Source organism: Pongo pygmaeus, chromosome 1 (assembly GCF_028885625.2).
Source record: "Pongo pygmaeus isolate AG05252 chromosome 1, NHGRI_mPonPyg2-v2.0_pri, whole genome shotgun sequence".
Taxonomy (NCBI): Eukaryota; Metazoa; Chordata; class Mammalia; order Primates; family Hominidae; genus Pongo; species Pongo pygmaeus.
The window spans coordinates 112,292,525-112,317,090 of NC_072373.2; the positions used below are offsets into that span (position 1 = coordinate 112,292,525).

General features: G+C 33.8%; 1 protein-coding gene across 1 annotated transcript in view; it reads right to left on the minus strand.

Annotated features, from left to right (window-relative positions):
* MAN1A2 (mannosidase alpha class 1A member 2) overlaps positions 1-24,566 on the minus strand; it is a 165,023-nt gene that overhangs the window by 107,400 nt on the left and 33,057 nt on the right. Inside the window, exons 2-5 of the mRNA XM_054478198.2 lie at positions 21,541-21,796; positions 18,303-18,399; positions 10,888-11,006; positions 5,082-5,162 (exon numbers count right to left, since the gene is read on the minus strand). Of these exons, the coding sequence (XP_054334173.1) occupies positions 5,082-5,162; positions 10,888-11,006; positions 18,303-18,399; positions 21,541-21,796 (553 nt within the window). The remainder of the gene's footprint in view (positions 1-5,081; positions 5,163-10,887; positions 11,007-18,302; positions 18,400-21,540; positions 21,797-24,566) is intronic.

The following is a 24,566-nucleotide window of genomic DNA, read 5'->3' on the forward strand; positions in this document are numbered from 1 at the left end:
CCTTTATCACCTTGAGAAAGGTCCCTTCTACTTCTAGTTTGCTGCAAGTTGTTATCATGAATAGACGTTACATGTTGTCAGATGTTTCTGTGGCTATGTAATAAGATTATATGATGTTTTTCTTTAGTCTGTTGACATAGTAAATCATACTGGTTGATTTTTGAACATCGAACCAGCCTTGCATTCTTGGGAAGAAACCCCACTTGGTCATGCTGTATTACCCTTTTTATATATTGCTAGATTTGATTTTGTGATCATTGTTGAGAATTTTTTGCATCTATAATATTCACATGAGATACTGATCTATAGTTTTACTTTAATACCTCTGTGTGCGTGTCACACAGGATTAATGCTGGCCTCATAGAATAAGCTGAAAAATTGTTTGCTCTTCTTTTTTTTTCTGGAGAAATTTACATATAATTGATATTAAATATTTGGTAGAATTTGCCAGTGAAGGAACTTGGGTTTGGAGTTTTGTTTTTTCCTTTCCAAGTTTTAAAACTTTGCATTTTTTTACAGATACAGTTCTGATCCTTCCCCCTTCCATCCCCTTTGCCCTCCTTTTCTTCCTTCCTTTCCCCTTCCTTCCCCCTTTCCCTTCTCCTCCCTTCCCCCTCCTTTTCTTCCCTTCCCCCTCTCCTGTTTTGTCTCCTTCTTTTGGAAAAAGAAATCAGTTTTATTTCTCTCGGCACAGAGCAATATATGAAGGTGGCTATCTCCTGACTCCATATATCTCTTACATAAAGATGTCCTTCAAATATGTCCAGTTACCTAACACATTTCAGTGTTAGAGAATTGGCAGTTAGCAGATGAAGCAGCTCAGAAGATTCTTAAAGACATTTTTGTGGGGAGGAAGTTTTGGGTCAAGTGGAAAAGATGAGACCCAAGAATGAACGTTCCATCCCTCCCGGGGAAATCTAAATCCCAAAGATTTTATGAAGAAAGGCACCTGTCTGAGTGACCTTTGAGAGGAAGAGCCCAGACTTACTGTTTGTATGTAAGGCTGAGGCAGATGGAGGATGGGGTACACAGCAGACTGCAGACTCAAGGCAGAGGAGTGAAATGCATATAGGAGAGCTGAGGGGACTGAAAGAGACTAGGGGTCCAAGTCATAAATCCCACTCCTTCCCAAGTCATGAGCAAAAGCACTCATTCCCAAGTCATGAGCAAAAGCTCTCCCTCTGCAACTAGTTTTTCCAGGAACTATCTTCACTACAGGGCACAGAAAGGACAAACCAGACAAAAATCTTATGGGTATGAAAGGTGGAGAGTTAAAGGAGCAGACCAAGAGAATAATAAACATTCTTGGATTACAGTACTTTTGAAGCCATATGCCATGATCATGGAAGAGAATAAAGCTATCACTGCAATTCCTAGGATCAGGAACCAGGCAAGGATGCCTACTCTGCCCATTACTATTCAACTTTGCAGTAGATGTCCTAGGCAATGCAGTAAGGCAAGAAAAAGAAAAGGACCACACAAATAAAACCATTCTCTGCCTCAGGAGAAAGAGCAGGAAAAGAAAAAAAATAAATAACCATTCTCTATACAGAAAAATAAAACTCACCTCTACTTACTAATGACATGATTGTTTATAAGGTAAATCCCAAAGAATCTATTAAAGTAAATTTTAAAGCTACTAGAATTAATTAATGAAGTTAGAAAAATCACAGGGTAAAAAGTCAATATAAAAATCAATTGCAGAAGGCTGAGGCAGGAGAATCGCTTGAACCCGGAAGGCGGAGGTTGCAGTGAGCTGTGATCACACCATTGCACTCCAGCCTGGGCAATAAGAGCGAAATTCCATCTCAAAAAAAAAAAAGAAAGAAAGAAAGAAAAAAAGAAAAATCAATTGCATATCGCACAACAATGCAAATGTTGTTTTTAATGCCACTGAACTGCACACTTAAAATGGTTAAAATGGTAAATTTTATGTTGTGTACCTTTTAGCACATTTTTTTAAATGATAGTATCACAAAGATTTCTAGAAGAAACAAAATGTCCTCAGACAACTGAGAATTTAAGTCTTTATTAAAGGTTTTTTAAAAATCAAATGTATTTATATATACTGACAATGAACAATGGGAAACCAAAATTTAAAATACAGAACTATCAAAAACATGAAATATGTATAAATTTATCAGAATACACACAAGATCTGTATGCTAAAAACTAGAAACACCAATAAAAAAATAATTAAATAAATGGAGAGATATACCATATTCATGGATTGAAAACTCAATACTGTGAAGATGTCAAATCACTCAAAATTTATAATACCAGTTAAAATCGCAGTAGATTTTATAGAAATCAACAAGTTGATTCTAAAATTTATACAAAAAAGGAAAAGTAACTAAAACAGCCACAACAATTTTGAAAAGGAATAAAGTTGGAGGACTCACACAACCCGATTTCAAGACTTTCTATAAAGCCACAATAATGAACACAATGTGGTAGTACCAAAGACAGACACATAAATCAAGAGAACAAAACAGAATGTCTACAGTAGACCCACACATACATAATCAACTGATTTTCAACAAAGGTACAAAGTCAATTAATGAAAAAGTAGTCTTTTCAACATCCATATGGGAAAAAATAGACTTCAACTTATACCTCACAGCATATATAGGATTTAACTCAAAATCAATTACAGACTTAAAAGTACAAATAAAGTAAAACTATAATAGTTTTGGAAGAAAACTTAAGAGAAAATATTTGTGATGTTGGATTAGGCAAACATTTCTTAAACAAAATACCAAATGCATGAACCATGAAAGACAAAATTAGTAAATTGTACTTCCAGATTAACAACATCAATTCTTCAAAAGATACTGTTAAATCACTGGAAAGACAAGCCACAGATACAGAAAATAATTGCAAATGTATAGATTATAAAAGACCTATGTCCAAAATATGTAAAGAACTATCACAATTTAATAATTCAAAAAAACAACAAAAATTTTTAAATGGGCAAGGGATTTGAGCAGCTAATTCAAAAAATACATATGACAAATAAACATAGGAAAAGATGCTCAACATCACTTGTCATCAGGGAATGCAAAATAGAACCACAATGAGATACTATTATGCATCTATTAGAATGGCTAACAGTAATAAAGAGACTCACAATACAAAGTACTCACAACAATGAGAGGCAATTTTTGGAAAAGAATCTGACAGTTTCTTCCAAAGTTAAATATACACTTAACCTTTGACTCAGTAAATCCCATTCCTATGTATTTATCCAAGATAAATAAAAGTTTATTTTCCCACAGAAATCTATAGGCAAATGCTTATAGCAGGTTTATTCATAATCTCCAAAACTGTAAATAATTCCACTGATAAATATATAAAATGCATAATGGAGTACTGTAATACAGTAAAAAGGAATAAACTACTAATACATGGATAAATCTCAAATGCATTATGCTAAGTAAAAGAAGCCAGCATTCTTAACTGTAGAGACAGAAAAGAGATCAGTAATTATCAGGGGCTGGCAATGGGATAGGTTAATTATAAAATGGTAAATGGAAATTTTCTAGGATAATAAAATTCTGTATCTTGATCATGCTGGTGATTACAATACTATGCACTGTAAAAACTCATAAAACTATATACTGAATTTTACTGTACGTAAATAATACCTCAATAAACCTTAGTAAAAATAACAATTAATTCACAATGATTTTATTCCTATAAGCCAGGTCAGAGTTTCTCAAAATATAGAACCAATGTTTCCAAAATCACCTTTAACAAGGAGTATTTGGCATGAACAAAGTAGGATAAGGGTCTCCACGCTAAACCCACTGAATCGGTCCTTCGGGTAGGGCTTGGAATCCTCATTTTTATAAAACACCCTGTGTGATTCTAATACATACTAAAGTTTGATAACCTCTTGGCCAGAGTATATATCATTTTTTTCTATTTTATTAAACGTGAATTTAAATGTTCTGACTATAGAAATATAGGTTAGAGGTATAAACAAATCACACAATATAATTTGACAATAAAATTACACATTAAGATAAATGTAATCTAATATTATATATTAAAAATACCAGCATCTTTAAACATATTTCTTCTAAAAAAAAAAAAAAAAGTAGCACATAAATAGCTCACTCTTTACACATAAAGGAACAACAATAAATGAAATATATAGATAAAAGTATATAAAGTCATAAAAATCCACACGAAAATGGGAATTTTTGTTTTGTAATAACACAGACATAGGAAAGGCTTTCTAAGGACCGAAATCTAGAAGCCATAACAGTGGGGGAAAAAATCCTTTAAATGATTACTTCAACATTAACAAAAAAAAAAAAATTAAACAAAATACGGCTAACATAGATATGTATCTTTATAATACATATAACAAAAGGTAAATTTTCTTAAATCTACAAAGAGCTCTTACAAATTGTCTAGATCAACAAATCAATTTTAAAATATGGATGAAACAGTTTCTCAAAAAACAAATAAATGACTTATAACCTCTTCCTTTAGTTTCTCTTTCTCCCACTGTTCAACCTCATTCTTTAACCTATTTGAATAGTAAAAGGGAATTTCCTACGCCCACTTCTCCATCACCTTAGGTCTCAAGTGTCTCCATGTGTTCTGTACCAAGATTTCCAGAGAGGAGAATTCAGAGTTGTTATTATTTATAGCCAAAAACTGGATTCAATTTCTAAACAGTAAGTTTGAATTATTAATTTTTGGTCTTAGGAGGATCCATATTAATTCTTTCTGATTTGTTATTTAATTTTGTCCTTATTAGTTTATTTTCCCCCTTTACTTGGGCCATGGAATTAATTGCAATGGCAAAATCCTGGAGAAGGATCACTCTTGCAAAGGAGACATGGTGTATATAAAGCTAGGACCTGTGATGAATTCATGTTTTATTGAGATTCTCAAAATGGAAAAATTATTATTCCCAAGGAATAGTTCTGCCTGAAGCATCCAGTTCTAGACTGGTTCAATATTACCAATTTAGAAAAATAATATGCTTCTAGGGAAATTGTTCATTTTATTAAATTCCAACCCTCCCCTGCAAAACAAACAATGCATTGCTTGATTTTGCTCACCTCCTCTCCTGATAGGTAATATGCCGCAAGTAGGCCTCCAATAAATCGAATGTTGACTTCAAACACAGACACCTCTGAATTCTGTGAAAAACATATTGAAAACATTCACAAATACGCAATGCTTTATAGTTTTCAAAATATTATCAATACTTCATTTGTTTTTCACAAACACCCTGTGGAAAATATTTTTCTACTTTCTGCATCTTCATTTCTCATGCAACTGCAATCTCTCCTCTCATTTGTTAATGTTACTGAAACTTCTCTTACTGCTGTCACCACAGCTCCCTGATTCCCGAAACCAACAAGCCATTTTTTATGTACCTTACACAGTACTGTGAACTTATCAGGATATTTAACACTGTTAACTACTGCCCTTCTTCATGAAAGCCTTCATTTCTAGAATTCTGGGTCATGATTCTAGAATAGCACTCTTTACTGGTGGTCCTTTTTCTTCTGTTCTAATCACTCCAGCATAATTTTTACTTCCATCTCTCCTCCTGGATTTTAAGTATTTTTCCTAGAATATATAAGTGTTAAAGGAGGCACCAAAAAAATGGCAGAATGATGGATTATTCAATAATAATGTTGAGAAAATTGCCTCCTGGGTAAGAAATTAACATAAATACTAATTTCACAAATATCAAAATGAAATCTAAATTATTTGGAAATAAATGTTTAAAAAAAGTTAAAAAGTAGAAGTGTGGCAATATATAAATTTCCCTGAGAAAGCAGGTACTTAAGCATAAAACCAATAGTTTTGATAAATTGATGACAGACATGAAATTTTTCTAAAATGCAAATTACCTATAAGAAAAAGAATCATGAACAAAACTAAATGGCAAACTGATGGAAACAGCACAAATATAGTAATATTAATAACCTTACTAAATAGTCTCTATGTTTGTATTTACATATTGATATAGATATTGCTAGAAATATTCTAACACATGGAAAGAAAAGCAGAAGTGGCAGAGAATATAATCAAAGAATCTACAGAAGATATACAACTAACATAAAAACATTCATAGTTAATTTTAATAAAAATTAAAAGGAAACTGTATTACTCTAAAGTCTTTCCAACATTCATAGGCAGGCACATCATCTGCTAACATATTTCTTCAGTATAGAATTTTTACAATATAATGTAATTTTTTGAATAACACGATCGTCATTCCATCCCACCATGAAAGCAAAGTGCTTAATATTACTTCATATATTCCCAACATCTAACTTACTACAGGGCACATAGCAGACATTCACTAAATATGAGGAGGAAGCAAAAAAGGGTGGGAGGGCCTCCATCTCTTACCAGAATTGCAACAATAACCTTCCAACCAGTCCCTGCTTTAATACTTACCCTCCTCCCCTACCCTCTATTCAGCACACTATAGTTAAAATGAGCCTTTTAAATCCTACATCAGTTTAGATCACTACTCTGTGCAAACCCTTTCGATGCCTTCACATAACACTCAGAGTAAAATGACCAATAAGATCCAACATGCTCAGATCCCCTACAACCTCTTTGACATCTCTCATATTAATATCCCTTTGATTCATTTAATTATATGGGCCTACTTGCTGTACCCAGAATTGTCAAACTTGAGACTCCCATGTCAGTCTTTACAGTTGTTACCCTCTTATCTGGACGCTTTCCTTTCACATAACTGAACAAATCACTCTCACTTCCTATAGGTCTCTGAATAAATGTCACCTTATCAGAAATTTTTTCTGACCATCTAATATAAAATACTAATACCAATTACCTTGCATTATTTCCCTAATTAACACATCATCATCTAACTATATATAATCACATGGTAATAAAATAGTTTCATTTGTAAAACAATCTTCCTTCACTACAGAAACAAAAGGTATGAGAAATTCTAGAGGGACAGAACGGAAAAACAGGATAGAGACATTTTTGAAGGAAGTAATAACTGAGAATCTACTAAACTTGATGAAAACATAAGTCTTCAGATTGATGAAACATTATGAGTCCTTTAAAGAATAACCCACACATAGACATATGGTAATAGAATTACAGAACAACAAAGTGAAAAATAAAATATTAAAACAAGGGAAAAAATAGATTGCCTTTTTAAAATTAAACCGAAAACACACTTTGCAATAGTATAATAGAAGCAGGAAAGACAAGGGAACGGTACCTCTATTCTCAGTTTTAATATCTATTAAGACAGAGTTGTATATCCACATGGCTCCCCTTGGGTCTCTTCTCAGAAGTGTCACTTTAACAAAGAGTTCTTCCATGACCACCCCATGTAAAATACTAATAGCAGTACCCCACCATTACTCTCCACAGCACTTATCACCACCCTCTGATGTACTATATATAACTTGTTTACTGTTTTGCTCCCGACACTAGAACACAAACACAAAAAAGAGATAAAACTCTGTTTTGTTGATTACTATATCCACAGACTCTAGAACACTGCCTGTTGCATTTGATAAATGTGTGCATTTATTTATCTATTACTTAATTCGGAAGTTTAAAATATAACTTGGGATCAACTAGACAACAATGACACATAAAACAAAAGGGAGGTGAGTTAAGTTAAAGCATTCTAAAATCCTTATATTCTTCAGAAGGAGGATCCTACTCTGTTGCCCAGGCTGGAGTACAGTAGCATGATCTTGGCTCCCTGTAGCCTCAACCTTCTGGGCTCAAGCAATCCTCCTTCCTCAGCCTCCCAAGTAGCTGGGACTTATTTTCTGTAGAGTTCAGGTCTCACTATGTTGCCCAGGCTGGGCTCAAGCGATCCTCCTGCCTCAGCCTCCCAAAGTTTTGGGATTACAGACACGAGCCATGACTCCTGGTCTGAAATTGATTAATTTCAAACTGCCTACTTAGGGTTATCCTTAAAGTTTATATATACTTATATATACTATACTTTGATGAGAGAGAGAGAGAGTGTGTGTGTGTGTGTGTGTGCGTGTGCACGCCTACTTTGGAGTTACCCTTAAAGTTTAAACATATATATTGTTTATTGTTTTGCTCCTGACACCAGAGCATAAACACAAAAAAGAGATAAAACTCAGTTTTAATATATTTTTATAAAATATATATATCACATATATATATATTTAAACTTCAAGGATATCTCCAAAGTCAATAGAAATGGAAGGTATAATGTTAAACTAGTAGAGGGAAAAAGAGAGATGATGTAATTTAATCCAAAATAAGGAAAACAAACTAAAAACAAATGAAAAGTACAATCATAATATAGGTAGCAAAACAAAGATGAAAGACCTAACTCCAAATAAGTTATCATAGTAAATGTAAATATATCAAACTTAATAGTTAAAAAGACTCTAAGGTTGGATAAAAATAACAAAACCCAAATACATACTATATATGCAAAATAAGCAGCTAAAACATAATGACATTTAAAGGTTGAAAGAAAGGAACAAAAAATGACTGTGCTGATGATTACACTACTTCTCTCAGGTTCAAATCCATTCTTCTATACTCTACTTTGGTATATGGGAGTTGGAATTACACAAACGCATTTAATTTACCAGCTGGCTCCCTTTTAGGCACTAACATTAGGAGGTTCTAAAAAGACAATACAAGACTGGAGGAAGAAGAGTCTTATTCCCTGCTGTTTACTTCTAGTTTCTGATAGTGTCACACCAGCCAGGGTTCACCCTGGCAGTGGCAATTGGTTCCAGAGTACTGTTCCCCTATCACACATACAGACACGCAATCCCCAAATCAACCTAATGGTTTCCTTTACAGATATCAAGCACTTGGCTAGCTGTCTCCTCCTCAGAGTTCTGAGTCTCAGCTCTGACACAGTCTTCCTGAGGTACCAGTAACACCTGGGCAGCACAGGTACTAGTTCTATAGAGCCCAAGCTACTGCATTTTAATGATCCCAACCTCTTCCCATTGTTCTTATAGCCCCCACAGGTGGCAGCTGTTTCTTGTTTCCTAGAGTTAATACCTCTGGTGATATCACAATGCTCTCTTTTTGCCTTTTTGGTTCCCCATTAGTTGGATAACAATTCTAAACATTAAATCCTCTAGTTAAAATAAATGGTATAGTCTGGTTCCTGATTGAACCCTGACTGATAATAATGACATACAAGGGAATTATTAGCCACAATAAAGCTCTCCTGTCAATGAATGGGAGTATTGCACAGATGCTAATTCTCCCCAAATTAATCTGCAAATTAAATGCAATCCTCCTCAGAATTTCCACACAGTTTTCCAGAACTTGAAAGAACAAAAAGCTGAGAACTAAGATAATTTCCGCAGAGAACAAGATCAGATACCAACAGAGAACAGATTCAGATACAGACATCAAGCTTCTTATAAAAAAAATTGTAGTTTAGTATTGATATACGGATAAAGAAAAAAGCCAACATGAAAGAATAAACTATAATATGACTAATATATGACTAATGTGGCATATAAAAATAGCAGGAGAAGAAATGGTAGTAGGATCAACTAATAGTGGCCTACTTCATCCTACATTAAAAAAAAAATCAATCCCATTTGGATTAAAGACTAAATACAAAAGCAAAACTTTAAAACCTTCAGAATAAAATATAAGAAAATATATTCATGATCTAGGAGTAGGGCTTTCTTAAACAAGATACAAAAAGCACAGTCTGTTGTATAAAGGCTACATAGCTACACAGAAAAAAAAAGACTACATTTCTCAGCTTTCCTTTGGAGTTAGTTGAGGCCGTATTAGTAAACTCTAAAAGCAAAAATGGGGAGACTACCTCCTGAGAAGTCTTTTTAAAGAACAGTCACATTCTTTCTGTCAACTGGATAAAATGCCTGGATCTTTAGGAACCATTTTATACCATGAGGTCTAAGATATACACTGAAGCCGACAGAGCAACAAGACAAATGATCCTAGATCCTTGATGATCAAGGAGCCAACCAAACCAGCCCTGAACTGCTTAACTCTGTACTTGATTTACATGAAAAAAAAAATAAATATCTATCTTGTTTAAGCTATTTTATATTAGGTTTTCTATCACTCACCATCAAACCTAAACTTAATTGATAATAAAAATTGTTCTCTTTGAGATACGTCCAAATTCTACAGTAATATAAAGGAAAGTAAACCATTTTTGTCTAGTTAGCTCCAAGAAAGGCATCAGAGAAGAAATAATTATGGACTTTTATCACAATTTAAATAACAAAGAGTCTGCCAGAGAGAAGTACATAGAGAAGTAGTGAAGGATAATACAGTCAAAAGGAAAAGCAAGCACAAATATCACAAAAGATGTGAATATGACAAAACAGTCCACACATCTTTTAGGTGAAGACTGGTGATAATGAAAATAATTGCCACCATTTACTGAGCACTTCATATGTACCAGATTATCTCAAATAATCCTCACAATACTATAATGGAATAGCAATTTTATGACAGGTTTAGGAAGATAAGGAACTTTCTCAAGTCGCACACCAAGAATGCAACTGTGCTGGGCGTGTGACTTAACAACTATGCCAAACCTAAGCAGTGCCACTTAACCATGCTAAAGTGCCAGAAGAATGGGTGTAGGCCTAACTATGAAAACTCATCGAAGCTGTGCTAATCACTAAACATTAAAATATATATATATATATTTTGTTTTCCATTCATGAGCGCTCAACCCTCATGACCTAATCACCTCCCAAGGTCCCCATCTTCTAGTACCGTCACATTAGTGATTAGGTTTCAACATATGAATTTTAGGAAGGCACAAATGTTCAGACCATAGCAGTTAGACATTGTGTCTTTTCATGGTCAATCTAAGAGATTAGTTATCAATCATACACTCACCACACTGAAATCAAGGTTGTCTTCAATCCATTTTTGCCCATCTAGGAATTCATCATGAAGTCCCATGATATAAAGGGTATCCAAAGCATCTACTATGGTAGCACCCATTTGTGAACTTCCTATATTTGGGAAGAAAAAAATTATCATTAAAAAGATCCCTTTAGGCTCCTGTTCTCTTTGGGGGGAAAAAAAAGATTCCCTTCACATTCAGTGTATTTTAATTATTTATGTATAACAGGGTTCAAGGAAGAAAAGTGTAAAATTGAAATTACTGGCTATCATCATGATTGTTTACCTAGAGGAAGTCAAGATTTGAACAGGAAAAAATGAAAAAGCCTAACACTATTCTTGGGTCAAAGAAGCAGCAAAACATGACACTGCAAAATATATAAAACATCACAAAAATTTAGTATGAGAGCAAGGGAATCAACTAAAGCAGTTCTCACAAAAAAACTTAAAATATTTATACTAGTGAAAATAACTGAATATTCTAAGAAAGAAAAACAAATTTGAGCAAAATAATAGAAGAATGAGAAAAACTAAAGGCAGAAATGGATGAATTAGAAATGAAAATTACTGAAATAATAAATTCAAGAAATGGTTCCATGAAGAACCATACAATGAATCTACCATTAACCTCGTTTTTAAAAGGTAGTCAAGACAAAAACACAAAATAAATAAAAATGTAACAACAGACAAGCACACAGAAAATTTTTTAAAATTATAAAAGGCCATTTTATTCATATATTCACAATAAATTTGATCTTTCTCGAGAAGTACTATTTTTGAATTATGAAAGAAGAAACAGAAAATCTAAACAAACAGACCGAAAAACAGAGGAAATAAAGAAGTTTTCAAAGAGCTACCCGCTATCAAAATACCATATTCTGGAAGTTTCACAGAATGAATACTACTTTAAGGATGACAACTCCTATACAAACCTTTATATAACATAGGGAAAAAGATCTTAAAATTCAATTTGTAAATTCTTTATATCATTGGTGGAAAAAAAATCAAATTTACTAAGAAACATACAACTACACCTGATCTCATTTGTGAGCACCAAGGAAATATTTAGGAGTGGAATTGCTAGGCTATACAGTAAGTTTATAAGAAACTGACAAACTGCTTTCCACAGTGTACCATTTTACACTCCCAATACAATGTATAACAGTTATAGTTGCTCTAGCATCCTTGTCAATATTTGCTACTGTTGATCTTCAAATTTTAGACATGTTAATGGGTGTGTAGAAATATTCCATTGTGGTGTGAATTTTACTTTCCCTGCTTATTGATGTGCTTACTGGCTATTCATATACCTCCTTGCGTGGGGAAGTATTTATATATTCTGGATACATCCTTATGTATATATTTCAAATATCTTCTCCAAGTCTGTGGTTTGTCTTTCCAACTTCCCGATGTCTTTGGGGAGCAGAAATCTTCAATTTTCATTAAGTCCAATTTACCAACATTTTTATTTTATACTTGATGCTTTTTGTATTCTAAAAAATCCTTGCTAACCTCAAAGTCACAAAGATGTTCTCAAGTGTTTTCTACTGAAATTTTTTTACTTTTAGCTTCTATATTTAGCTCTGTGATCCATTTTTGTATACAATGTTGAAGGAAGAGGCAAAGCTCATTCTTTTCCCATACAAATATACAGTTGACCCAGCACCACTTGTGGGAAAGGCTATCCTTTTAATCACTGAATTACGTCAGCATCTTTGTTGAAAATCAATTAACCGTGTATGTACACTTCTATTTCTATTCTTTTCCACAGATCTCTATGCCCATCCTTATGCTAAAACCATACTGTCCTGAATTGTAGCTTTACTGTAATTTATAAAATCAGGTAGTGCAAATCCTTCAACTTGGTTTTTTTTAAAAAATTACTTGACTATTCTAAGTGCTTTGTATTTTCATAGATTTTAGAATCAACTTGCCAATTTCTACAGAAAAGCCTAGTCATTTTGATTGGACTGCTCTAAATTTAAACATAAATTTAGAAAGAATTAACATCCCAACAATATTGAGTATTCAAATTCATGAACATGGCATTTCTCTCCATTAAGTCCTTTTAAATTTCTCTCAAAAACAACATAAAGTTTTCAGTGTACAGGTTCTGTACATATTTTGTCAAATTTATATACATATAGTTCATATTTTTTGATACTACTGCAAATGACTTTATTTTTTAAACTGTGTTTATAACTGTTTGTTGCAAGTATACCAAGACACATAATTGGTTTTGCATATTAAACTTGTATCCTATAACATTACTAAATTTGTTTATTCTAGTACCTTTTTTTGGTACATTCCTTAGGATTCTCTCTATGGGCAATTATGTTGACTAAAAATGTAAAGATAGTTTTACTTCTTCATTTCCAATCTTTATTCTTTTTTTTTTTTTTTCTTTTTCTTTTTTCTGCCTTAGTGCACTGGCTAGGATCTCCAGTACAATGTTACATAAAAGTGAGAGGGTAGACACCTTTGCCTAGCTTGCAATCTTAGGGGAAAGCATATAGTCTTTCAATATTAAGTATGTGGGGTGTATTTTGTATTTTTTGCTTATTGTTGTTGTTTGGAAGTTCTCTTTATCAGGTTAAAGAAATCCCCTTTTTAGTTTAGTGTGCTGGTAGTTTTTATCATCGATGGATGTTAAATGTTATTAAATGCTTTTTCTCCAACTACTGGGATAATCCTGTGATTTTTCTCTTTTATTATACTGATATCTTAAACTACACTAGCTAATTTCCAAATGTAAAACCTACCATGTATCTCTATGATAAACTCCACTTAGTCACAATGTAATATACACTCAGCCTTCAGTATTCACCAGTTCCATATCCACAGGTTCAAGCAACAGTAGATGGAAAAAATTTAGGGAAAATAATTTTAAAAATAACAATACAGCAATTTAAAAAAACAAAAATTTTAAGACACAGTATAACAACTATTTCTATTGTATTAGGTATTCTAAGTAATCTAGAGATAATTTTAAATATATGAGAGAATATGCTTAGGTTATATGCAAATATTATATACTATTTTATAAAAGGGACTTGGGCATCCATGGATTTTGGTATTCTCTGGAGTCTGAAACCAATCCTCCATGGATACCAAAGGACAACTGTATTACTCAATAAGATTTACTAAAATTTAATTAAATATTCTTATGTCTATGTTCATAAGGGATATTGCTCTACAGTTTCTTTTTCTTATAAATATCTTTGTCTGGTTTTGATACTAGGGCTTTAGTGGTGCTCCTAAGAATACATCATCCTTAATGGACAAACACCTGACAAGAGTACCTCAAATTATATTAAGCAAAAGTTGGCAGAACTGAAAGAAGTCCAAAATAAGAGTTGAGGATTTCAACATCCCTCTCTTAGTAACTGACAGAGTGAGACAGAAACCCAACTAAGATAGAGACAGCCTGAACAACCCCATTAACCAATGGGATCTAACTGACATCAATAGAACATTCCACACAATAACAGCAGAATATACACATACCATTCTTTCTAAGCACAAATGGAAAATTCACCAAGACAAACCTGTGTCTGAAAGCAAACCAAAAATAATTTAAAAGAATGAAAATTATGTGAAGTACATTCTCTGATCCTAACAGAATCAAAACGAGAAATCTGTAACAGAAGGATTTTTTTAAACTGTAAATACTTAAACTTACTCAAGGAAAATTTTAAAACACTGAATTGAATGAAAATGAAAATATATCAAAACCTCAGGAATGCAGCAAAAGCAGTAGTTAGAAAGTTTACAGTAATAAATACATTAGAAAAGAGAATCTCTGGTCAATAATCTAGGCTTCTACTTCAAGACACTAGAAAAACAAGAGCAAAATCAACCCAAATCATGCAAAAGAAGAAAACAATAAAGAGTAGAAATCAAAGAAATGAAAACACAAAGAAAATATTACAAAGATCAATGAACCCAAAAGTTGTTTCTTTGAAAAGATCAATAAAATTAACAAACTTCTAGCAGGACAAGAGAGGAGACAAAACATAAATCACTAATATTAGAAATGAAAGGGGATTATTACTACAGCTGCCACAGACATTCAAATGACAAGGCAATACTCCAAACAATTCTATGCATATAAAATCAATAACTTAGATAAAACCAGACCAATTACTCAAAAACCACAAATTACCAAAATTCACCCAAAATGAAACAGATAAACTGAATGGTCCTTACTATTAGAGAAATTAAGTTTGTAGTTTAAAAACCTTCAAGAAAAGAAAAATTCCAGATGCAACTGGTTTCTTCAGCAACATACACCAAACAGTAAAGAAAAAAATAAAACCAATCCTAAACAATCTCATCCAGAAAACTGAAAAGCAGAAAACACTTCCCAAATCATTTTCTGAGTCCGGTATTACTCTGATATCAAAACAAGACAAAAATAATACAAGAAAAGTACAGAGCAGTATCTCTTATTAATATAGAAGCAACAATCTTCAACAAAACATGTACAAATCAAATCACAGTTAAGTCAGAAATAACAAAAGGAACATATTTACATATAAATACACACACACACACACACACACACACACACACACCTGGAAAATAAAATGCACCCTTCAAAAAGCATTGCAAAATCAAAGAATACTCTTTTTCCAAATTAAAACAATTTCCTCTACATGCAAAAAGACCTATCCCTAACAAAACTTTCTACTTTCCAGAACATCTAAATAGAAAGAACTCATTCTGCTTTTTTTTTTTTTTTTTTTAAGAGAAAGGATTTTGCTATGTTGCTACATTGCCCAGGTTAGGGCACAGTGGCTATTCACAGGCATCATGATCACGGCACCCCGTAGCCTTGGACTCCTGGCCCCAGACGATCCTCCCATCTCAACCTCCTGCGGAGCTGGGACTATGTGCCACTGCACCCAGCCATTCTAACTATTAATCACTGTTAGAATAATTAGTATCAGTGCTAACTTACATCCAGCAACACTTCCTTCTCCCCTCTCCTGGCTCCAGAGCCAGGATCTAACTAAGCAAAACAAAAAGAACATGTCCCATCCTCCTAAGCACAGCATTTGGTTCAACAATGGGCACAAGACCTAACCAGAGACAATAAGAAACAGTGAGTATTTCAATTATATTTCTAAGACATCCGAGTGCTCTCTTCTCTACAATGTTCTCTTTCCCACAGATGTGGTAGTATGAAGATATGAAGCTTCAAGCTGCTGCAGCCATCCTGCTAAGAAACCAGCTTGATTATATCAACACAGGAAAACAGAAAAGATAAAGTAAAAAAGCTCAGGTAGAATCAGATATACACCAGGAATTCATTCAGCTGATTAAGTTTTCTTTTTAGTTTAAGCCATTTTGCAATGGATTTTCTGTTATCTGCACGTAAAGAGGACTCTGATGCCAAGAACTAACTAGACAGAAGTCAGAGGAGCCCCTATCTCAGTTACCATATAAAAGAATTGTTTAATAATCAAGGCTAACAAAAAGGAGTGTTTTAAGTTAATGTTTTCCCTAAAATCTAGAATATTGCAAGCAAAGGTTCAGTATCCACCTACATATTCCTATTCTGTAAAGGCATACTAAATTTGAGATGTCTAATGAGACACTGAGAACTACTTACCACGCTTCTCTTAGACTTTTACTGTTTTTTTAAAAAAGAAAAAGATCAAAAAATAGATTAAAAAAATTCAAATTGTACTTACTGGCAAGAATTTGAGATACACAAAAGAAACAGAGTAAGTAGGAAACAAAGTATTAAACTATAAAAAATAATCCTTTAACAAACTGACTGCATAGCTACAAACATAAGACAAAACATAATAATGGATCTATTCCTACTTAGCTTATCTGGCTGGAAAAGAAACTGTAACCACTCAAAAATTTAATAAAAAATAAGCAGCTCCTAATTTTGACTATTGAAAATTCTGTAGCTTTTCTTTTTCTACCATTTCACTATAATCTTCTTCTCACAATAGATGTTTCCTAAGTGTCAAAATTAATTTTCTTCTATCTTTAAAGTTTACTAAAGCAGCAATATTTATTTGATAAACAGACAGGACCAGTATCTATTTGATAAATATTAATACATTAGATGTTCTGAGAAATACCGTTTGAAAAAAGTAAAAAATTGACATCCAATTTTTATTTTCAATACATTTTTATACTCCAATCTTTTTAAAAGGCTCGCAATTTACCGTTGAGTTTAACATAAAGGAATAGTTACTTGAAGGGAGGTTCTAAATTTAATTAACTATTAAATTTAATGTCTTTATTGCACTAACACCTCATATTGTGACGTCCACAAAGCAGTAAGAACTTTCCAGTCCAAAACTCTGCTAAGAAAATATACTTTATTTCATTACATAATGGCTGATGAATTAAATATCATATTATGAAGTCTCTAGTAGTCACTGATTACCTAGAGGAAACTTTTTTCCTTTACTCCTCTACCACAACATCTCCCAAACCCAACAGAAATTATTTCTTAAGACATTTTCTTTTTTGACCAAAAGCAAGCAACAATGAACAAATTATAAGAAAAGTCACAGCATTAGAAAAATCCTTCCCTAGTGTCAAAAAGAAAATTGCTGTTATTTGAATTACTGTGATGGTTTACTACAGGTAATAAAATCAGATCGCATATAACTAGTTTGTGACTTTTTAGCCCATTAAAATTTTCTTGCCTTCATCTATCATTACTTAAAAGATAATCATCAAGTCACATCAAGAAGCATTTAAAATGGGGGAAAGGAGTGAAGACTACAAAGAGTAGCTTAACAATTCTGAAGACTTACCTTTGGGTTTAGTAAAAGTTGTTAAATTGGTTAAGTTAAACTGGGAAGTTATACAAGTGAACCGAGCTCAAGGAAAGTAGGATGAACAAACTCAAGATGAACACAGCTCTTCCCCAAACCTCCATTCACAGAACACATTGTTAATTTTTCCTTAGGAACTGTGAATGTACAACATAACCCACTGAATTCAGTAACCCAATCATCCCAGGTATGTCACTTTTTTAAAAAATGTACATAGAACTACAAGAATTTCCTATCCCTCCCCTCTTCCTCTGTAATGTGAATATCAGAATAGGTATTGTGTTGAAGAAAAAAATGACAAGTAGGGGCCTACTTTTCCTGACACTAAAGAAAAAAATGCCAGAAAAAAGCTTTTAAATACTCAGATAAATGACTAAAGCATCCATATGTAAATAGAAAATCTACCACATATATGTGTACTCCAAAGCAACTGGAACTTAATCGTGACTGACACTTGCAAAAAATCATACATGTTTCTTCAAATCATAGTTCCACAGAAATACTCAGATTTTAGGAAGTACTTTGAAAAGTTACATCTTGTTTTAAAAGATGGAGGTAGAAAATGGAAATAGTAATTAGAAAAAGTAAACTTACCAAATATGTTAGGGGAGTGTCCTTTCCTTGCAATAGGTCTGAGTTCATTATGTCCCCACCCATATGTCCTATAGTTATCCCAAGCATGTTTCATCATCTGAAAAAAGAAAAACTATAATCTATCAATTTAAATTTTTCACAAACTATTTTTTTATTTCATACAATTTTGGGTTCTATTACTATATCCTTGCCCATTCTTCTAGATCTACATTAGTATATTATTCAATTAACATTTATATCAGTATGAAAACATACATAACTATGTTTAATCTCATCTATATGACAGGAAAAAAACGGGCATAATAGACAAGTCCTCTTTCTTCAGGAGGTACATATTTGTTTGGCATTCTTTCCTTTTGAGAAATGTTAGTCTTTTTGGGGACAGCTCCCCTTTCCTCACGTATAACAGAGCTGTCAATCAAGAGGCTCTGCTTCTACCATCAATTAACTCAGCCTAGCTAGAAAATCCCCTATCCTTAGACCAGAGATCAACAAACTAACTCTGCTGTTACAGCACAAAAGCAGTCCCAGATAATATGTAAGTAAATGGACATGTTTGTGTTCAAATTAAAATTTATTTTATTTATTTATTTTTTTGTTTGAGATGGAGTCTCGCTCTGTCGCCCAGGCTGGAATGCAGTGACGCCAGCTCAGCTCACTGCAAGCTCCACCTCTTGGGTTCACACCATTCTCCTGCCTCAGCCTCCTGGGACTACAGGTGCCCGCCACCACACCTGGCTAATTTTTTGTTATTTTTAGTACAGACGGGGTTTCACCATGTTAGCCAGAATGGTCTTGATCTCCTGACCTCGTGATCCGCCCACTTTGGCCTCCCAAAGTGCTGGGATTACAGGTGTGAGCCACCGTGCCCAGCCTAAAATGTATTTTTAAAAAACAGACAGCAAGCAGAATTTGGCCCACAGGTTGTAGCTGTCAACCCCTGCCCTAAACAAAGTGAGTGGACACATGTGATTCAAGTAGGAACAATCAAGTTCTTTTTACACATATTGTTATAGATACCAGGAGACAGAGGGACTTTTTTATTCTGCAATCTCATGGTCTACGTAATATATAATCCTGGAGCTGATAATGGCTCTCTGCTAGCATGGAGAAACTAGCAAAAGGAAAGAGAGACGGATGCTTAACACTCACAATAATATCTACAGGCTTGGATTCAGCCAAACTTGAAGCCCTTGTTTAGAGCCATTAAACCAATAAATACTATTTGTATCACTTAGTTTGAGCTCAGTGTCTTACAACCCAAGGAGTTCTGAGTTATACAACAGCAGAGTATTTAATTATATATCAGATGAATTATATAATAGTAGACCAAAAATCTATTCATTTAACAGCATACTATTCATTAAACATTTCCCAACTTGCTTTATGCAGCCAGCATTAATCAGACACCAAAATCAAGCAAAGATATTACAAGGAAACTCAAGACCAATGTATCTCAAGAACACAGATGCAAAATTCCTTAAGAAAAATTAGCAACATCTAAGACAGATACTACACCACGACAAAGTGGAGTTTAACCCAGGAATATAAGACTAATTTAACATCCAAAAAACAATGTTAATTTACCATGTTAACAGAATAAAGGAAAAAAAAATCATACAGTCATCTAGAGAAAAATGAAGACAATGCATCTGACAAAACTTAACACTCATTCATGATAAAACTCTCAGTAAACTACAACTACAAGGAGACATCCTCAACCTAATAAACAGCATCTTCAAAAAACCTACAGTTGACACAACATAGTTAACGGCAAAAGACTGGATGCTTAACCCCTAAAGTTGGGAACAAACCTAGTATGTCCATCCTCGTCACTTATTTTGAACAATGTATTAGAACTCCTAGCCACTGCAGTACGACAAGAAAAAATATATAAAAGGTATAAAAATCAACAAGGAAAAAGTCAAAGTATCTCTTCACAGAAGACATGACTATGTATAAGAAAAATCACAAGCAATCTACAAAAAAGCTATAAGAATAAATAACTTCAGTAAAATAACAGGATAAAAGTTCAGCAAACTAAAACATATTTCTATATGCTGAGTTCTGTGGGTACTTCTGGTGAGTCACTGAACCTGAGGATCATCTGGGGGTCCCCTGGACACACATGGTTATCTATCTGAATTATTACGTATTTGAAAAAAGTATTTCACAGTACATTGTAATGACATCTGAAAAAAAGCAAGTCAGGCATCTGAAAAAAAATCTATCACTGTCTCTCCCAACACTGTCCGAAGGAAGTGCCTTAAGTAGTCTACATATAAAACAGACTCTAGAGGTGAGGTAAAATCAGAGCAGAGCTCTATTTCTACTCCATCAAGGTCAAGTTTTTATAATAATTCATAAGGTTAAGCTTAAAGTATCTGCTATACCTTCCATATCCATTACTAGAACATATCCAAATAGATATTTGATTACTTGAACTAAATTTATCTTACTTTATAATAATTAAACCTTCTGAAATATTGTTGGTACAATTACACTCTGATAAAATATTTTTCTTCACAGGCAGTATAATCACAAACTCCACCCAGAATTTTTAGGAGTTCTAATTAACAAAGTTTAACTCAAATATTCACTAGATTTTTCCCATCTGGTATTCTCTTTACTTTTAAGTAACTACAGAATAACAAATTGAAAGACTTCAGAAGCTAAATAAATTTAAAGAATTTTGAAATCAATTCTTTCCCATTTTTCAATCCATGGAGACTTTTTGGAAGGAATGTGTTCTTAATCTACAGTATAGTTGAGGGATACCATGACATGTTCCTTAAAAAATTGGAGATATAATGCTAGCTCTTTAGAAGCATGTTTATGAGGTGACCTGCATAGTATCTAGCAGAGTCCCTTTGTAACTGAACATTTAAGAAACTGCTTAGACAAGAAGTTATATACAGATATATTGTTAATAAAATGCTGAATTTCAAAAGATCTCTGAACAAAGAATGAGTGTTCTTTGTTCACTTTGCACTAACCATCCAAAAGTTGTATCAAAATATCAAAAATATTTTAAGTGTCCAATAATTACATTATAATTAACATTTAAAAAAAAAAAAAACAAGAAAGAGTTCTAGTCCTTATTACCAACCTGGAAACTATACTACAACTATGACCCAAGAACAAACAGATCAAAACAGGATACCATAGATTATGTATATTTGTTTATATCCAAATACAAATCCATAAACACTCCATATCACAAAACTCAGCTTATTACCTCTTTAATTTTTTCCCTTTTCTCTCTTACATCATTATCTTCTGGGTCTCCACCACTTATTCCTACAAGGTTGGGAATAGGGACTGGTGGCAGTGGCTTGTTCTCTTTTATCTTCATTTCTTGGACTACCTTATTTTTCTCTGTCTGAATTTCTGCTCGAATTTCCTCTCTTGACTTTCTTAATTTTTCTTTTGCTTCTTCCAAAGCCTTCTCATGATCAGCTCGAATTTTATTTCTCAGACGTTCTTCCTCTTCCCTGTGAGAAAAGAAGGAAATAAAATGTAAGAGTGAGCCTACTTAAGAATGTCAACCTTTAAATATAAAACATAACGCTTTCTCCATTAAACCCAGGAACTTGTTTTCTACTTTTGCCATTAAAAGGAAAGAATTATCAGTGAGACCCATTCAGATCTGGAATGAGAAAGAAAAGGAACCCTGGATGCCTAAGATCAAACTCTGTTTATAATCTCTTTATACAATTTCCAGACTAAGAGCAGAGATAACAGTCACTTATCCATAGACACTTGCAAAAAATAGACACCAGTGAAAACTAAATGGAGGAGAGAAAACAAAAATAGAATAAGTATCAGAGAAGAGACAAAAATATAAACATAAGGCCAAAGAAAAAGAGGAAAAGATAAGAGAACAGGAAGTTTTTCGTTTATATAGTACAGCATATGCTTCTAAAACCTTTAAGTTTTCAAAAGTGCATAGACATTATAATGTAACATTCCCAACAGATGTGGGCATGACTACTTAAAACTCTCTTGAACTCTTGTTAAAAACAGATTCCAATTTAGTAGGTCTATATGAAACCCATGAATCTGTATCACGAAGAGCTCCTCAGATGATTCTGGTGTACACACAGATTTGGAAACCACTACTGCAATGGACACCTACACCGTTTTCTACCCAGCCCTACTTCTGTGAAAGAGAGTTCAATATTCCCTCTATATCCACCCCAATCCACAGGAATGAATACAAGAGTGGTACTTACTGTAAACCATTCTTTCCAAATCAGTCAACCAACGATGACTGCTCTAAGGGTAAACACCTAACCCAAGAGTCAATAGGTCATCTCTCCAGAAATTTAATTCAAGCTCTGCAGATGGCTGAACTTATAACATTGTTAGTGAGAATGTAAAATGGTGTAAATTTTTCCACTTTGGAAAAGTGTGTGTTTTTTTAAAAAACTAGAGATGTAACTATCATAGAATCCTGCAAATACACTTCTCGGCATTTATCTCAGAGAAATAAAGACTTGTGATCATTGAAAAAAAAAAAAAACCTTTATACAAGCTGGTCACAAAAAGACAAAAAGACAAATACTGTATGATTCCACTTGTAGAAGGTACTTAAAGAAGGCCAAACCCTAGAGACAAAAAGTAGAATGGTGGTAGCCAGGAACTAGAGATGGGATAATGAGAAGTTGTTTAATGGGTACAGACAGAGTTTCAGGTTTGCAAGATGAAAAGAGCTCTGGAAATGGATGATGGTGATGGTTGTACAACAATATGAATGTATTTAATGCTACTGAATTGTATAAATTAAAATGGTTAAGATGGTAAATTTTATGTTAATTGTATTTTGCCATAATGAAAAAAAAATGGAGGACAAAGGACTATACACAAATGTTCATAGCAGCTTAATCCACAATAGGCAAAAACTGAAAACAATCAAGATATCCTCCAAAAATAAACAGTTAAACAAAACTGTGGTATATCCACACTATGGACTACTACTTAGCAATAAAAAGGAGTGAATTGTTTATACACACTCCTTGAATGGATCTCAAAGGCATTCTTATCCCAGTGAAAGAAGCCAATTTCAAAAGGTTGTATACTATATGATTCCATTTATATGACATTCTCAAAAAAGACAAAAGAGAGGGATGGTGAATAGATTAGTGGTAGCCAGGAGCTATGGATGAGGGATGGGCTAACTATAAAGGAATAACACAAGGAGGTTTTTTAATGATAGAATTGTTACATATATAATTATGATGGTAGTTACATGAATAGCACATGTGTTAAATCATAAACCTGTATGCCAAAAGAAAAATTCACAATCTAATATTATCTAGTATTAACAATAAAATGTTAAACACTAGAGAAAAAAATGAGTTATTAGCACTGAAAAAGTGCTAATAAGAGAAACAAGAGAGAGAAAAGGGAGAGGGAGGTGAAGCAGGCTAGACGGTCAGTTAACACAAAAGGTCATTCAGCAGGGAGGAAGAATCCATGGGGCCTACAGACAGACTGGATGGATGTGGGAGGAAAAGGGCAGGGAACTAAGGTTGGTCCCTGAATGAATCCATGAGAAACTGACATGAGGGCTGATCTGTTCAGGTGACTCAGGCAGACAAGGGCATCATCAGCACACAGGTGCTGATTGAAGTCTTATCTAAGATATCCAAGGCAGAAACACCCAAGAGCCTTCCAATCCCAGCCCCACATTTTACCAACAGAAAAACACTGTGCTGCTACCCCCAGAGGACAGATCATAATCCGTCTATGTTAATCACATCTTTCCCAGCTGCCCTTGCAACTAAGGGTAGCCATAAAACCCTATTTCAACCAAAGAGAAAAAAGGGAACTACCAGGAATTTTCCTTTACGGATTAACAAATGGACAGTGCCAGTTGAGAAAAGGACATTTACCTGCTAAGTCTAAACCCACCCAACCACCTATTCCTGTCTTCAAATGTATTTGTGAAGCCTAAAGCTAACAGAGCCATCTTGCAATCAAGAGACAATAAGCCTGAGGTCAAATGGCCAACATGGTTCAGGACAGAAGAGAAGGAGGGAAAGTGCCTGCTATCATGAGGTACCGCCACGGCCCTCAATTGTCCCCCAGATTTCAGATTCTACAGAGTAACTATCAATGGGTATTCTGACATTTCCAGCTGAGAATTTCCCCAACTCACCCACTCACTGTGCAAGCATGCACACAGATTCAGAAAAACACAGGACTTGGAAATGGGCCCCAAAGAAGAGCAACATCAAATGGGGAAGACTGGCTCTTTCA